At 35.0% G+C, this 17,895-nt stretch overlaps 2 protein-coding genes across 2 annotated transcripts; both read right to left on the reverse strand.

Moving 5' to 3' along the window:
• Window positions 1–4,552: 4,552 nt before the first annotated feature.
• On the reverse strand, window positions 4,553–10,267 carry LOC123671379. The gene is made up of 3 exons (XM_045605182.1): window positions 8,807–10,267; window positions 5,669–6,128; window positions 4,553–4,590 (listed from the first exon to the last, which is right to left on the reverse strand). Exons 1-3 carry the CDS (start codon window positions 10,265–10,267, stop codon window positions 4,553–4,555), a joined length of 1,959 nt encoding a protein of 652 aa, XP_045461138.1.
• A 981-nt stretch (window positions 10,268–11,248) lies between these two features.
• Window positions 11,249–16,420, reverse strand: LOC123671380. The gene has a single exon (XM_045605198.1). It carries the CDS (start codon window positions 16,418–16,420, stop codon window positions 11,249–11,251), a length of 5,172 nt encoding a protein of 1,723 aa, XP_045461154.1.
• Window positions 16,421–17,895: the final 1,475 nt, after the last annotated feature.

Raw genomic sequence — 17,895 nt, forward strand, 5'->3', positions numbered from 1 at the left:
TTTCAACTTACCTCAATATTTTTCTCGTTGTGTATACATCAGATTTTCAGAATAAGTGTTTACCTCGTTGCGCAGTTAAGCATGCACTGGAGCCCATAACCTATTGGATATTTGGGTTTATAAATACAGAGTATTCACTAATACACAGATGATGATTTTAATCGTTTATTCACAAAACACTCTCGTAATTCTCACTCTATCTTTAAGCAAGTTCAGTTCAGAAGGCTGAACAGCAGGGAGCTCAACCCAGAAGGGAACTCAACCCAGTTCAGCTGTCTGAACGGAAGGGAACTCAATCCAGAAGGAAGCTCAACCCAGTTCAGACGTCAGAACGGAAGGGCCTGACAGAAGGACTAAAACACTCAGGTTATGTCCCTGACGTTTGCTCTCGATCATCGAAGATCTATTCTTGTTTTCTCTCTCGATGGCTCTCGATGGCCTCGCCACGCGCAGACTCGCAGCGCCACCGTACGACATGAAGTAATACTTCAAGTGTAGGGTTGGTTGTCTCTCTCGTAATTTGTTCGGATGAAGTAATATTCTAACAATATCATTGAATGCATTTTCCTCAGTTCAGGTTCGTTTGAAGGGTTTGTTTTATTGATTCTATTGAATGACTGTTACTTTATTTCAGGAATTTTCAGTTTATTTTCCACAAACTATAAAACTACGTTCTCATTCGTGAGAATTTGAATCTATTGCGACAGCAGATGGAACTACAAAAAAAACAGAAGCTTCATCTGATCATCAGTAGGAATACCGATAATCGTAAATTGAAAACTTCAAATCAACATGAATCACCCATAGAGCCAGAAGAGTACATGAATGAATGAATGAATCAATTTGTGATTCAATTCAGTCTTGGATGGAGTAAGAGTTGTGCTACTATTAAACAGTATTAAACAGATGGAAAAACTCCTTATAGATAATTCACACTTGGCTTTATTACTGGAAAAAACAGCCAAGTTAGTCAGATGACATAAAAAAATTTCCATGTGTTTTTTGAATATCTAAATGTGACTTTGAATGAGTCAAAGCGTTGTGAAATCTTCCATACGAATAATTTCAACTATATATATATATATATATAAATATATATATATATATATATATATATATATATATATATATATATATATATATATATATATATATATATATAGATGTCAGTGACACCTTTGATAAAAGGTAGAAAAGCTTTATGAGGGAAATGTTCTGGAGGATTTTTGGGTTGTTGTGTATGGGTCTGATGTCGGTTGATGGCTTTCTGAACTTGTTGACTGTTGTAGCCATTCTGTTGTAGGGCGGTTTGAAGGATGTTGATTTCTTTTTGAATGTGTAGGTGATCTGTCAGTTTTATGGATCTATGGATTAAGGAGTTCAATACGGAGTTGATTTGAGACGGATGATGGTGTGAATTTGCATTCAGGTAGCGGTTTGTGTGGGTTGGTTTTCTGTAAATCGTGTGTGAAGGAATTGCTGGATTTCGCTACGAGGACATCAAAAAAAGAGAGTGAGTTGTTGGTTTCAACTTCCATGGTGAATTTGATATGGATATTTATATTATTCAGATGATCAAAGAAGTCTTGGAGAGTTTCGGGTCCATGTGGCCATATGACGAAGACATCGTCCACATATCGAAGCCAGCAAGTAGGTTTTAGGTGGAACGATTCGATGGCGTTGGTTTCAAAATCTTCCATGTAAATATCAGCGATGGCTTGAGAAAGTGGAGATCCCATGGGTGCACCCTTCACCTGTTTGTAAAATGTACCTTGAAAGAGGAAGTACGTGTTCGACATGCAATGGTTAATAAGGGTCAATGTATCCTGGGGTATGTGATGTTTGGTCTCCATTATTTCAAGGGACTCTTTGAGTGGAATATTGGTGAAGAGAGATACGACGTCAAAACCGACAAGGATTTCTGACTCATGGATTTGATACGTTCTTAAGGTTTCGATGAAGTAGAAAGAATTCTTTACATGCGATGATGATTCTTCAGCTAGTGGTTGAAGTGTAGAAGCTAAGTATTTAGCAAGATGATGAGTTGGGGATCTAAAGGCACTGACGATTGGACGAAGAGGGATGTCCGGTTTGTGAACTTTAGGCAATCCGTAGATTCGAGAAGATTTTTCCCTTGGGATGAGAGATTTTCTGATTTCTATCGGAAGCTTCGAGGCAGTGATGAGAGCTTTGGTTTTCTTTTCTAGATAGGTTGTAGGGTCCTGCGGGGTGGTTTTGTATTCTGAAGACTTCAGAAGGGATGACATCTTCTCCACGTAGTCAGAAGTGTTGAGAATAACCGTAGCGTCACCCTATATATATATATATATATATATATATATATATATATATATATATATATATATATATATATATATATATATATATATATATATATATATATATATATATATATATATATATATATATATATAAGTTAGATAAGAGGTGTGGGAAAATTGATAAGTGTTATAATGTCACTCTTCTTTATTTCATTTAGTCGACGTTTCGATCCCGATGGGGACCTTCTTCAGGACTCTACAATAGCAATAAAAAACATTGTATTCCTTGTTCAATATGCAGTGAGGTGTACATTGGTCAGACGTCTCAGCTTCTGAAGAGAAGGATTGCTCAACACAAAAGCGACATCAAGAATTCAAGTAAGATTTGTGCCCTAGCAGACCATACCCGGGACAAAGATCATCCAATGAATTATGATTCCACCAAAATCCTAGAAATTGAAGTTAGTGGAAGAAAAAGATGTTTCTTAGAGATGTATCATATTAAACGTCAAACCTGTTCGATGAACTACAGAAGGGATGTAAATAATATCAGCTCCATCTATTCTTATTTGATTCATTATGACCGGTTCGGTGGGAGAGAATTGGATGGATGACATACAGAAAGAATTTCAACAAGTTCAGCAGTCGTAGGGATAACGTGAAAATGAATTCTGTGTTCTAGGCCATTTCTGTGAGAGGGGATTGGTTTCGGTTCATGAAATCTTTCAAAAAAATCGCATTTGTTCTGAGTTCGGTGAGAGTGAATTACTGCGACCAATGTGATTTAATGCTACTCTATGTTTCATCTGTCATGTGCGTGTATTCTGTGGCAAGTCTGGTTGACAACATTTTTGACAACCTCTCATTTTGATGATTATTCTGTTTACCTTATTTACTTATTATAATTGATTTCTACTCCTTTACTAACGAAGTATCAGATCTTTTTTCGCTGAAGTTGTTGATGTTCTTGTTAGTTGCTTTCTTGAGAGCTATTGATTTGTGTTCAAATAAGATCTTTACAACTCTGTATTTCGGTATGTACTATTTTTACATGTTTTGTGATTGCCTTATTTTGACTGTTTTTTATTGCTATTGTAGAGTCCTGAAGAAGGTCCCCATCGGGATCGAAACGTCGACTAAATGAAATAAAGAAGAGTGACATTATAACACTTATCAATTTTCCCACACCCCTTATCTAACTTATAACTATTGTTGTATATTGGGAATTAAAATTGTTGATATATATATATATATATATATATATATATATATATATATATTGTCTCCAGATAACAGTCGTACTATATATATATATATATATATATAATTCGTAAGAAAATTATTGATCGCAATATATCTAATAGATAAGAATGTTAGGATGTTTCGATCTAGGAAATTCAGTGATACACTTTTATGTCATCCAAGCTTTCGGTAAGACTTCTTACCTTTCTCAAGGATCTGCAATATATATTAAATATAAACATTACAAAAAGCAAGTTCACAAAACTAACGTACATATATTGTGGTTTTATTCCTTCCTGTTGATCTTATTTCAAAATATTCAAAAAACAAAATAGTTCAACCCAACTACTCTCTCACAGTTATAAAGATTAAACAAGTAACTAATATTATTGATAACACTCATATATTCTGTCAGACATCAATACGTGTAAGGTAAACAAACCATGACACCATCCGTCAAAGAGAGATATAAATGACAACTGTTTGGTTCCACAGAATTATATTCAATTATATATATCTTTGTCTTTCAAGCGGCTGAATACTAGCTTAAATAATGGATGTTTCATAGTTTTAACAATCTTGATATGTTTGTAATCTTTCCCTGATTTTAAAAGACTACAAACATATCAAGATTGTTAAAACTATGAAACATCCATTATTTAAGCTAGTATTCAGCCGCTTGAAAGACAAAGAAAAAGAAGAATATGAATCTGGAGTCGTGTATAGTATACCTTGTGGCAGTTGTGAGAGAACATACATAGGACAGACTTCCAGATGGATCAAAGAAAGAATAACATCTCATAAGAGTGATGCAAGAAGAAATTTAAGAACTTGTGCCTTGGCTATACATGTGAACAACAATGACCATGTAATAGATTATTCTAACACAAAACTACTCTTTAAGGAACCCCATTACCATAAAAGATTATTCTTGGAGATGTTATCAATAGCAGTGACTGACAATACTATGAATACAAAACAAGATACTAACAATCTTAATAACATCTACTCCTACTTGATAGAATTATCTAAAAATTTCGCATCCACCAATTCGTAGTTTCAACACCTGAAAATAATAAACAAAATTAAGAAAGTGAATATAATTCTGTGGAACCAAACAGTTGTCATTTATATCTCTCTTTGACGGATGGTGTCATGGTTTGTTTACCTTACACGTATTGATGTCTGACAGAATATATGAGTGTTATCAATAATATTAGTTAACTTGTTTAATCTTTATTACTGTGAGAGAGTAGTTGCGTTGAACTATTTTGTTTTTTGAATATTTTGAAATAAGATCAACAGGAAGGAATAAAACCACAATATATGTACGTTAGTTTTGTGAACTTGCTTTTTGTAATGTTTATATTTAATATATATTGCAGATCCTTGAGAAAGGTAAGAAGTCTTACCGAAAGCTTGGATGATATAAAAGTGTATCACTGAATTTCCTAGATCGAAACATCCTAACATTCTTATCTATTATATATATATATATATATATATATATATATATATATATATATATATATATATATATATATATATATATATATATATATATATAGAATAGGTGAAGGTATCAGTCACAAGGAACTATTTATGTATAATTTATTCAGCAGCAACGTTTCGGGAAATTTATTCCCTTCCTCAGGCTAAAAACAATTTTACCTAAATTAGTAATGGGTAGCATGAGATCTTGAATATGAACTAACTAAAAATATACACTCAGCAAAACAATATAGAACAAACACACAGGTTCACCGTGTATTACAATTGAAAAAACAAACAATCAACACTCGAAACTGGAACATAAAAAACGCAAATGAAAATTACACCAGCTCACCTTGTGAATAAGAAATTACGATGTGACTCATTTGAAGAAATTCAAATTCGTGGAGAAAATAAAAATAACAATTTTCTTTCATCTCGGGGATCCAAACAAACTCTCTGACGTATCGGTCGCAGGTTCATCCATTCGAATGTAACACAGAACTGCACCAGATGGAAAGTGATATGTCATGAAGATTATAATTTTATTTCCTTAATCAGGTTCGAATATACGATGTTCAGTGAACCTATATCAGACCGCGCATTGATTGAATTCGGGTGTCTCTTGATGAAGAGCATCTCTTTGAAATTACGTTTGAACCAATTGTTCTCCCTGGTCAGAATTTTCGCGTCATCAAAATCAAACTGATGTCCCTCAGACATGGCATGCTGTGCAAGCGCAGTTGTGTTGGATTGTTTCATGCAATCTGATTGATGTTGTTTAATCCTGGTACCAAAATACTGTCTAGTTTGTCCGATATATGTACCTGTACAATCTTTACAATTGACTCTGTAAACCAAACCCGATTGCCTGTAATCCGGATCCCTGTCCTTAAGTTGGGAAAATAGTTTTCTGACGGTCTTATTATAATATGAGACGATAATTGATGACGAATTCCTCATAACTTTTATCAACCTCTGGCTTAATCCCGGTATATAAATAAGTTTATTGTACTTTTTATCAGCACCATCCGAGTCAGGTGGACAACTAGGAGTCACCATAGGAGTAGAAGTGTGAAAAATTCTACTAACAAGGCTTCTCGGGTACCCATTCTGAATGAGTAAAGTTGCTTGCTCTATAAAATTTTTTGTATGGAATGACTCGTGAGACATACCGAGGATCTTATGTCTTATGGATTTGATTATTGCAATTTTTTGGGATGTGGTATGTAACGAACTGAAATGTAATGTTCTGTGAGAAGCAATAGGCTTAGAGTATAAATCGGTCTTCAAGTGTCCGCCCTCTCTTATGATCCAGACATCCAAAAACGGAATTCTACCATTTTCTTCAATTTCATGTGTGAATTGTAGGTCTAGATCAAGGAGTTTTATATTGTTTGGAAGGTGACTTTCCACCAATCCGTTGGTGGTAATGGTGATATATATATATATATATATATATATATATATATATATATATATATATATATATATATATATATATATATATAAATATATATGCCCAATACTGGCTCCAAAGGACTACATGGAGCGCCACAACGCGATGGCAAAGGTTTTTCACAGGGAACTCGCGAAGAAAACAGCTCTTATACGGGATACGGGGACGCTTTATACTTACCAACCATGCAGCGTCCTGGAAAACTATGTCTACAAACTGTACTGGGACACAACTATGGTCACGGACAGGGCAATATCGCATAACCGGCCGGACATAGTTCTGTTTAATAAGATCGAAAAATTGGTGCAGATAATAGACATAACGGTACCCGCCGATGATATCGCCCGAGCGTACACTGAGAAACTCACCAAATATCATGACCTCGCGTTTGAGCTGAAAGAAATGTACGGTCTGAGGAAAACATCAATTCTCCCACTCATAATATCGGTAAATGGCCTGGTGGAGACACACATGATTGAAAACACGAAACGTCTACAATTAGATACTTACCTGATTAGCCAAGCACAGAAAGAGGTCATCCTAGGTACCACGCGGACAGTCAGAAGATTTCTTACTAGCTCCTGAGTACAACCTTGGTCGCTGTGGTGACCCGGTTGTCTTGGATCCATCCCGCTTGTCGGTGAATTAAAAAAAAAAAAAAAAAATATATATATATATATATATATATATATATATATATATATATATATATATATATATATATATATATATATATATATATATATATATATATATATATATATATATATATATATATATATATATATATATATATATATATATATATATATATATATATATATATATATATATATATATATATATATATATATATATATATATATATATATATATATATATATGTATATGTATATGTGAACTATTGATAAGGGTCAAACGACTCGATTATTTTGGAGAATAAAAGAAAACTCTTCATTCCTTGCCAAGCTTTCGAATTTATTTAATTATTCTTCAGGGCTTCTGAAATACAATACAAATCCTTCACATATTCAGTTTAACAATAACTTCGTTAATAATTCAGTTACAGAATGTGAGGTTATGTTTAGGAAACTTGCAAAACTACAAAACATTTGTCTTAATTCAATTCACATTGATCCTTTGGACATTAAAACGACAATAATTTTCTTCAATTTGAAACGTCAACAAAATAAAAACATTTTTTTCACAACCAAAATATATTACTTAAAATATTTAATTTATTTAGTTTTTCTCCTTTGTGTCAACTGGCTAGATAGGTATATTGTTTTGTTTGTTTTTGACACTTTCGTAATCTGCCTTCTTCCTTTCACTCGTCAACTGGACCATCGAAAAAGTATATGTTTTCTTCCGATTTTTCTAACAAATATCCATATATAGCACTCAACTTATTTGTGTCTGTTTTTTTGTTAATAATATTTTCCTGTTTATTTATCTCTATCATTTCCAATATCAACCTTTTTTTGTAATTTTTTTCCGTTTTTAACACCTTTGCTTCTTCGAAATTTATTTTATGATTTAAATTGAATGCATGGGTTGCTAGTGCGCATCTATCCGGATGTTTTGCAATATCTGATTTGTGTAATGCCAATCGGCTTTTCAACCATTGAGATGTATGTCCTATGTATATTTTTTCGCAATCTTCACATTTTACTTCATAGACTACGTTGCTTTTTAATAGTGTTTGAATAGGATCTTTTAATTTTGTATATAAATTGCCCACAGTTTTTTTATTATAAATAGCAATTTTCACTTTTTCATGTTTAAATATATTTATTAGTTTTTTTGTTAATCCATGTATATTTGGGTATGATGCATAATGAATTTCCTCTGTTTCTTCCTCGCTTCTTATTAGTTGTGGTGCTTCTGTGGTGTCACTTGCATACAATAATTTCTTCAACATTCCATAGGGATATCCGTTCTGTCTTAATATCTCCAATAAATTTTGTATTCCCTCCTGTATGTAAGACTCATGACATATTCTTCTTATTCTATTTTTCATTTGTTTTATCATGTTAATTTTTATATTTATGTTATGGTCTGAATTATAATGGATCATTTTGTTTGAGTGGGTTTCTTTTCTATGCCATTTTAACTTTATAACATCATCTTGTCTTTGTACTTTTGTGTCTAAGAAAGGTACACATTGTTCCAAGTTTTCTACTTCCAAAGTGAATTGTAAGTTTTTGGAATAAGAGTTAAAACACTTCAACGTAGTCTGTATATGTGTTTTTGGTACAGTCAATAATAAGTCGTCTACGAATTTTTTTAAAATGGGTATATTAAATGGTAACTTTTCCACACATGATCTTACCAAGTGATCCATGACATATTGGGCTAGTCTTGGACTTAGTTTAGAACCCATAGCACATCCAAATATTTGAAGGTAATATTTTTCTTTGAACACGCAGTAGTTGTTATTCAATATAAACAAAATAATTTCCATAAACAGCTCCATATTGATGTTTGTATGTTCTTTAATTATGTCCCATTTTTGTTTCAGGACTTCAATAATGTCATTTTTGTCCAGATTACCGAATAAATTTATGACGTCTAGGGAGATTAGTGTGTAGTTTTCTGGTAATTTGAATATGTTAACTGTTGTTGCAAAGTGGAATGTATCTTTGACATAATATTGGTTTTCTTCATCATATGCGGTTTTCATCTGTATGTCAGCAATGAATTTAGATAAGGAATTCATTGGACTATTTATACTTGATATTATTGGCCTCATGGGATAACCATCTTTATGAACTTTTGGATTCCCGTAAATTCTTGGCGCAACAGAGTTGTATGTTTTCATTTGCTTCATTTGTTCTTTTGTTATGTATTTCAGTTCTCCTAGTTTGTCAATATATTTATTACATTTTGTTTGTAATGTCTGTGTGGGATCTCTGGGTAGTCTCTTGAAATCTTTGGATTCTAAAATAGATTGAATTTTTTCATTATACATTTTTTCATTCATTACAACTGTCACTGCACCCTTGTCACTATTCAATATAATTAAATTATTGTTTTCTTTTAAAAACCATTTGGTGTCCTTATACCATTTTTGTATCAGAGAATTTTCTTCTTTAGGTCTATGTATATAATTTGTGACTGCATTTGTGACTTTCGCTCTCTGTACATTTTTTCTTCCATCTGGTATTGCTTCTAGGATATATTCTGTATCTGCTATTATGCGATCAATGTTTATATCTTTTTTTGTAGTTGTTACACTGAATTTGGATCCTAATGATAACAGACTTTTGACTGTATTTGGTATTTCTTTGTCAGATAAATTTTTTATCCATCTATCTTGAGTTGTTACGTTCGGAATGCTAGTTGTCTTGAGGTTGTTGATTTTCTTTAAATTTGTCATTTTAATCTTGTGGAACTCTTTGTTGAACGAGCATTTCAGTCGGTCTTGATACTGTATAAGCATATATTCTGGTAAATGTTGTAAACTCTGTCTTATCTGGGTGTTGAGTAATTCCAGTCTTTTTATTTTGTGATTAACCTGACACAGTTCTAGGTTTATTATTTTTTTGCTTGTTGAATCATTGAATTCGCGTATTTTTCGATTCAATCGTTGATTATTATACTCAAATAATCCCATTATACTTTTAACATTTGATGTTATATGTTTTGGTATAAGTCCCTGTCGCTTAAACTCCAAAAGAAATATTCGCCTGTTTAGAGCTGCAGCTAATTTCCTGTTGTTTGTACTCCATAATTTCAGTTCCTTCGTTGTTTCAGGACCATAATTGTGAGATATTTCTTCAAAGAAACCCATTTTATTGATTAAAATGGGGATTCTTTTGAAGTGTAAGCGACAGGGACTTATACCAAAACATATAACATCAAATGTTAAAAGTAAAATGGGATTATTTGAGTATAATAATCAACGATTGAATCGAAAAATACGCGAATTCAATGATTCAACAAGCAAAAAAATAATAAACCTAGAACTGTGTCAGGTTAATCACAAAATAAAAAGACTGGAATTACTCAACACCCAGATAAGACAGAGTTTACAACATTTACCAAAATATATGCTTATACAGTATGTTACGTCCGATAGCTCAGTATTGTTTGAGAGAAAAATGGACTGTATATCTGCGTGCGTTTGTAGTTGGATAGTTGGAGCGACAGCGAAATATTTGATAATAATGCAAATAATAATTGCGGTCAACAATGATGACTTACCAAATGGGGCTTCAGGTTGAAGAACAAATGGTCTCTGGTACAAATCCCAGCTCTTCACAGGGCCCTTGGTGCGGGTTATCAGCTCCAACTTTCTGGGTTTAAAGCGGTGTAGAAAAAACACTAACAAAGGCGTAGGCGAAAAGACAAAGCGATGAATAAAGCGGGTATTTCAAAAGCGTTAAAAAATCAAGAAAAAAAATGCGAAAAGTCAATTAATATTTAGAAATGTCAAGCACAATTTTTGGGCGAACTAGCGAAGTCAATCATTCAAACACTATTATTCATATGTCTCTTGCGTTCTGGGCAGAGCCATCAGTGTTGACATCGTTTACGCGCAATCCTATGATACCTCGCGGTCGCTCGAACTTCATAACTGTTTCTTGCACAAACATTCTCCGGGCGCGAAAAATGGAAAATGAATGAAAGATAAAAAAAAAAGAGAAAAAAAAAATAAATACCGTACATAACATTGGTTTTCTAAAACTGCATTAGGTGCGACTTAATTATAAAAAAAAATTGAGAGAGAAAAAAAAATTAATTTATTAACCACAATTAATATAGGTGCCTATCAAATTTCAACAGGCAAAGGGAAAAGCTTAACAACCGGTCTCTTCAAGAAACCAGATCGGGTTTTAACAGTGGCGATGCGGGAACGTCCATCGATTGCATTGGACAGAGATGAAATTCGTCCAAGTGCCCATTGGCAAGGAGGAAGCCTCTCATCTTTGATGAGCACTAAATCTCCAAGTTTAGGAGGATTATTGTCCGGCGTGTACCATTTGGAACATTGCTGCAAAGTGTGCAGGTATTCACGTTGCCAATGTTTCCAAAAATCTTGTTGAATTCGCTGGAGACATTGCCAACGACTAAGGCGGTTCAAGGGAAGTTGGGTAATATCGGGATAAGGAAGGGCATTAAGTGGTTCAAGGGTAAGGAAATGACCAGGTGAAAGGGCGGACACATCTTCTGGGTCTGAAGACAATGCTTCTAGCGGGCGAGAGTTCAATATAGCCTCGATGAGACAAAGAACCGTATAAAACTCCTCATATGTGAGAATTTGAGCTCCTATAACTCTGCTCAAATGGGTTTTCACAGATTTGACACCTGCTTCCCATAAACCACCCATATGCGGAGCTGAAGGGGGGTTGAAATGCCACTGTATGTGCTCCCTTTCAGCAGAATCTTTCATCAAATTGATTATTTCTCGATTGGCACCGACAAAATTAGTACCACAGTCAGAATATAAATGACTTATTCTTCCTCGTCGCGCAATAAGTCTTTGGAGAGCGGATAGAAATGTCTCAGTGGACAAATCGGTTGCCAATTCTAAATGGAGGGCCTTTGTAGCGAAACAAACAAATGAACATACATAAGCCTTCACCGTTTTGACACCACGATGTCGACCTATAGTTATAGAGTAAGGACCTGCGAAATCTACTCCACAATTACTGAAAGGTTTAACTTCAGAAATCCGTGGTTTTGGAAGTGCACCCATAGGGGGTTGATATGGCTTGGACCGAATTTTGAAACATTTTAAACACCTATTCAAAACCGAAGAAATGGCCTTTCTACCACTGATGATCCAAAATCTTTGAGCAATCAGAAATCTAAGAGTGCGAAGTCCTGCATGTAAATATTTTTTATGGTACATATCAACAAGTGCTGTCAAACGACTCTTTTTAGGTAAAAGCATTGGGTGTTTTGACTCGAAAGATAACGAGGATGAATCAATCCTGCCTCCTACTCTTAATATACCTCGTTCATCAAGAAAAATTTTCAATTTTTGCCAATGTTTGGGAAAAGTGTTCCCTTTAACTTCGGTTGAAAAAGCATGTTGTTGCGTGACTCTGACTAATTGAAACAATGATTCATTTAGCTCAAGGAGTGTGAGATTTCCAGACAGTTTATCACTCTCTTTTTTAGCGTTATGCGTGAAGCGAAGAACATATGCGAGAATTCTTTGAATTCTGGTCAACGAAGAAATACTATCGAGTAAAGAAATTATAATATTCTGGGCAGATTTATCTGAAAGTTTCGAGCAAAAATTATTAATGTTCTGTTGAGTGGTCACATCAATATCGATATTAACAGGAAATGAGCTTGAAGGCGTGTGCAATAATTGAGGTCCATCAAACCAAATGGACTGATAGGCGAATTCTGAAGGCAATAACCCTCTGGACCCGGCATCAGCGGGGTTATTTTTGGAGTCAATGTGATACCACGAAGCACTAGGTACCTTCTCCTGGATGTGAGCTACTCTGTTGGCTACAAATGTAGGCCACCGATGTGGTGATCCCTTGATCCAATCTAATGTGATTTGGGAATCCGTGAAAGCGTAAACTTTACAAAAATCTATAGAATCCCGAAATACGTGAAGGCAATATGAGAGGAGCTTGGCTAGCAGTACAGCACCGCACAATTCAAGACGCGGAATTGTTATTCGTTTCAGAGGAGAAACTTTAGTTTTTGCGCATAAAAAATTATTATTTGGTTGATCGTTGTCATCAATCATACGATTATAAACCACGGCGCAGTAACCCCTCTCAGAGGCGTCACAAAATCCTACGAGTTGGTAAGACTTGGCTTTCGGGGAGAGAAGTTTGCGAGGAATGGTGATCGAGGATAGGATCTGAATTTGGGATTTGAATGCATCCCAGACTCTAGCGATATCTGGAGGAAGTTCATCATCCCAATCAATACCTGACGACCAGACTCTTTGCAAGAGGTGCTTCAGGAGAAAAGTCACTGGAGCTAAAAAACCCATGGGATCATAGATGCGAGCTATTTGGGAAAGTAAGTGTCGCTTTATAGAAGATTTATTCAAGGGTTCAAAGCTGAAGCGAAAACAATCTCCCTTTGGATCCCATTGCAAACCCAAAATCTTCAAAGAAAAGTGTTCATCTTCCTGGTCAAATGTCAGAGGATCAGCTGACATATGTGAAGACGGTATTCCTGCCAAAACGGAAGGGCAATTGGAAGAAAATTTTCTAAGTTCGAAATTACCCCTATTCAAAAGTTCAACTAGTTGCTGGAGCAACAGTTTGGCTCCTTCCAACGACGAATTGCCAGCAACTATATCATCAACATACGTATTTTCGAGTAGTGCTTTTGAAGCCAAAGGAAATTTAGGACCCTCATCATCAGTTAACTGAATGAGGGTGCGCAATGCTAGATATGGGGCACTATTTACACCATACGTTACTGTGAGTAACCTATAGTCTTGAGGTGCCTCATCGACTGAAAACCTCCAAATAATGCGTTGATAATCTGCATGGTCTGGCCTTATACGAATCATGCGATACATCTGTCGGATATCGGCGCATACTGTATATTCATGCAACCGAAAACGAAGTAAAATCGAAATTATATCCCTTTGAAGTTTCTTCCCGGTAAGAAGATGATCATTTAGTGAACCTTCTTCAGAACAAGGAGATTTTGCGGAAGCATTGAATACTACACGAATTTTACTCTGACTATTCTGAGCTTTTACAACGCAGTGATGAGGAAGATAATATGAGTTTCGATTAATGCAGTCGTAAGGAATAATCTCCATATGATTGGATTCAAGATAATCCCGCATAAACTCAACATATAATTTATACAAATCGGGCGTTTTCAAAAGTCTTCGTTCAAGAGTAAAGAACCTTTGCAGCGCCAGTTCACGCATTCCAGTAAACTGCGGCAAACAACTGCGAAATGGAAGCGAAACGACGTATCTACCCTCGCTGTCGCGATAGTGTTGATCGGAAAATATCTGATCACATAGTTTGTTATCAGGGGATATCGGTTCTACTGAAGGCAAGGAGTCAAGTTCCCAAAATTTTTGCAGAGAAATATCTGTGGAGAAATCTGAACATGAAGTTAAAAATGTTGATATAGATGGTTTTGATTTACAATAGAACTTCCCCATTAAAATATAACCGAAAATGGTGTTCATAGCGTCAATTTGACCAGGTTTTCCAATTATCTGTTCAGCCAACATGATTTTCGAAAAAACATCTGCGCCTAATAAAATATCAATCTTACCAGGGGTATGGAAGGATTCGTCGGCTAATTTTATGTGCGCTAAATGGGACCAAGCGGAAACAGGAATCGGATGAGAAGGTATCTCATCACAAATTCTGTCTAAAATTATTGCGTCTGTCAACAAAACAGGACCATTCAATTTACATGGGCGAAACATTAAAACTAAAGAACCATAAGAAGCGTTCATTTTCATGGAATTAAGACCTTTTACCTCAACATCAAGTTTGTGCCGGGGTAAACCTAACAATTTCGCAGCCTTTCGAGTTATGAAAGAAGACATGGATCCACTGTCAATCAAGCAACGAAAACGATGAAACATTCCAAAATTATCTCTGACTTCAATTAACGCGGTGGACAATAGAACTGTAGGTGTTTTATGAGAGACACCAGCGGATGCTGACAAAACTGCCCAATCAGAAGAGGTAGAAGGAGGTTCCTCTGATCCAGCGGAAGTTTCACTGGAGGGCCGTGCAAGGTGCAACAAGGTGTGATGTCGTTGATGACATTTTCGACACGTATTCACAGACTTGCAAGATCGCAAATCATGTATGTTACTCAAACAATTGAAACATAGATGTTTCTGCTTGGCGAATGAATGACGTTCTTGGGGAGTTTTTTCAATAAATTTTGAACATGAGAGAAGCGAATGGTCTTGATTACAAAGCGTACAAGTGGATTTTGAGCGTTGATTCTTATTGTCGTTAGAGAAATAGGTTCCTATGCGTTGTTTTGAATTGGAAGAACTATTTGAATCACCCGTTCTGGTATTATTAGAATTATGGGATGTACCCAGAGTGTCCATTGCAATACAATATTTATTGAGAAATTCAAGTAGAGTCTTGAATTCGGGAATCATAGAGGAACCATTTTCAAGTTCGAAGCGTGCGATAGTTGAATTATCCAAGCGTTTTATCAAGAGCATAAACACGATGAAGTCCCAAGATTCTACAGGAAAATTCATGTTTTTTAGTGCGGCCAAATTTTCAGTGAATGTACTTAGTAAATTGCGAAGTGCGGTTCGATTATTACAATTGATTTTGCCTGTGCTTTCTATTGCGTTCCAATGAGCTTGGGCTCTCAACCTTTCATTGGAAAATCTATTGACCAGCGAGTCATAAGCGATCTGATAATTATCAGAAGTCATCGGCAATGTGCGAACTAAAGATAGAGGCGGTCCTTCTAACGAGGATATCAAATAATTGAACTTTTCAATTTCAGTGAGCGATTGATTGTTATGAACAAGGGCGTCAAATACATCCAAAAATGTAGCAAATTGCGTATAATCTCCTCTGAACTTTTTTATTTCTATTTGCGGAAGTCGAATGTTAGGAGTTAAGGAATGAGGAAAGCAAGAAGCAAGACTCTGCTTGCGTGTCAAAACAGATTGCGTCGATTCATTCAAAGATTTTTCATTTGGATCAAATAATTGAGTATAAATAGTTTTGACAGAAAAATAATCATTTTGAAATTCACGTTTTATTGCTTCTTCTGAATCGAGATCAGTATCTTCACCTTGTAACAAGATTGAAGTTACAGTTTGGTGTTGTTTATTAAACTCTTCGCGAACATCATCTATCTCGGTAAAACGAATTCTAAACGAGGTTCTGAGATTAGAATCTGTTGTTGCTTTATTGGCCAAATCCAATAGTGAAGCTAATTCACCTATACACGATGTTCTCGCGAACTTAGCTCTCTTCAGTTTGAAATCCGTCATGTTTCTGTTCGATATTCACAGTAAGAACCAAAATATAATGAAATGTATAGAAAATTAATTCAAGGTAAGTCCAAAAGCAATCAATAATTTTCAAATGTGTGTGCATAAACGATTTCTAGACGACGGAAAATGAAAGGAATGAAGATAGGTACATATGACGTTACTCGTCACCAGATGCGAGATTATAACTATGAACTATGAAATAAAAGGCACAAAAAATGTTTATGACAGCGATAAATGGGAAATGAAAACAAATTAATAAACCAAAATTATGCAAAATTCAATATCCGGCTGCGAAAAAGGACCAATGTTACGTCCGATAGCTCAGTATTGTTTGAGAGAAAAATGGACTGTATATCTGCGTGCGTTTGTAGTTGGATAGTTGGAGCGACAGCGAAATATTTGATAATAATGCAAATAATAATTGCGGTCAACAATGATGACTTACCAAATGGGGCTTCAGGTTGAAGAACAAATGGTCTCTGGTACAAATCCCAGCTCTTCACAGGGCCCTTGGTGCGGGTTATCAGCTCCAACTTTCTGGGTTTAAAGCGGTGTAGAAAAAACACTAACAAAGGCGTAGGCGAAAAGACAAAGCGATGAATAAAGCGGGTATTTCAAAACCGTTAAAAAATCAAGAAAAAAAATGCGAAAAGTCAATTAATATTTAGAAATGTCAAGCACAATTTTTGGGCGAACTAGCGAAGTCAATCATTCAAACTATATTATTCATATGTCTCTTGCGTTCTGGGCAGAGCCATCAGTGTTAACATCGTTTACGCGCAATCCTATGATACTTCGCGGTCGCTCGAACTTCATAACTGTTTCTTGCACAAACACAGTATCAAGACCGACTGAAATGCTCGTTCAACAAAGAGTTCCACAAGATTAAAATGACAAATTTAAAGAAAATCAACAACCTCAAGACAACTAGCATTCCGAACGTAACAACTCAAGATAGATGGATAAAAAAATTATCTGACAAAGAAATACCAAATACAGTCAAAAGTCTGTTATCATTAGGATCCAAATTCAGTGTAACAACTACAAAAAAAGATATAAACATTGATCGCATAATAGCAGATACAGAATATATCCTAGAAGCAATACCAGATGGAAGAAAAAATGTACAGAGAGCGAAAGTCACAAATGCAGTCACAAATTATATACATAGACCTATAGAAGAAAATTCTCTGATACAAAAATGGTATAAGGACACCAAATGGTGTCCAAATGGAGCTGTTTATGGAAATTATTTTGTTTATATTGAATAACAACTACTGCGTGTTCAAAGAAAAATATTACCTTCAAATATTTGGATGTGCTATGGGTTCTAAACTAAGTCCAAGACTAGCCCAATATGTCATGGATCACTTGGTAAAATCATGTGTGGAAAAGTTACCATTTAATATACCCATTTTAAAAAAATTCGTAGACGACTTATTATTGACTGTACCAAAAACACATATACAGAC

This window comes from Harmonia axyridis, chromosome 1 (genome assembly GCF_914767665.1).
Source record: "Harmonia axyridis chromosome 1, icHarAxyr1.1, whole genome shotgun sequence".
NCBI classification, from domain to species: domain Eukaryota; kingdom Metazoa; phylum Arthropoda; class Insecta; order Coleoptera; family Coccinellidae; genus Harmonia; species Harmonia axyridis.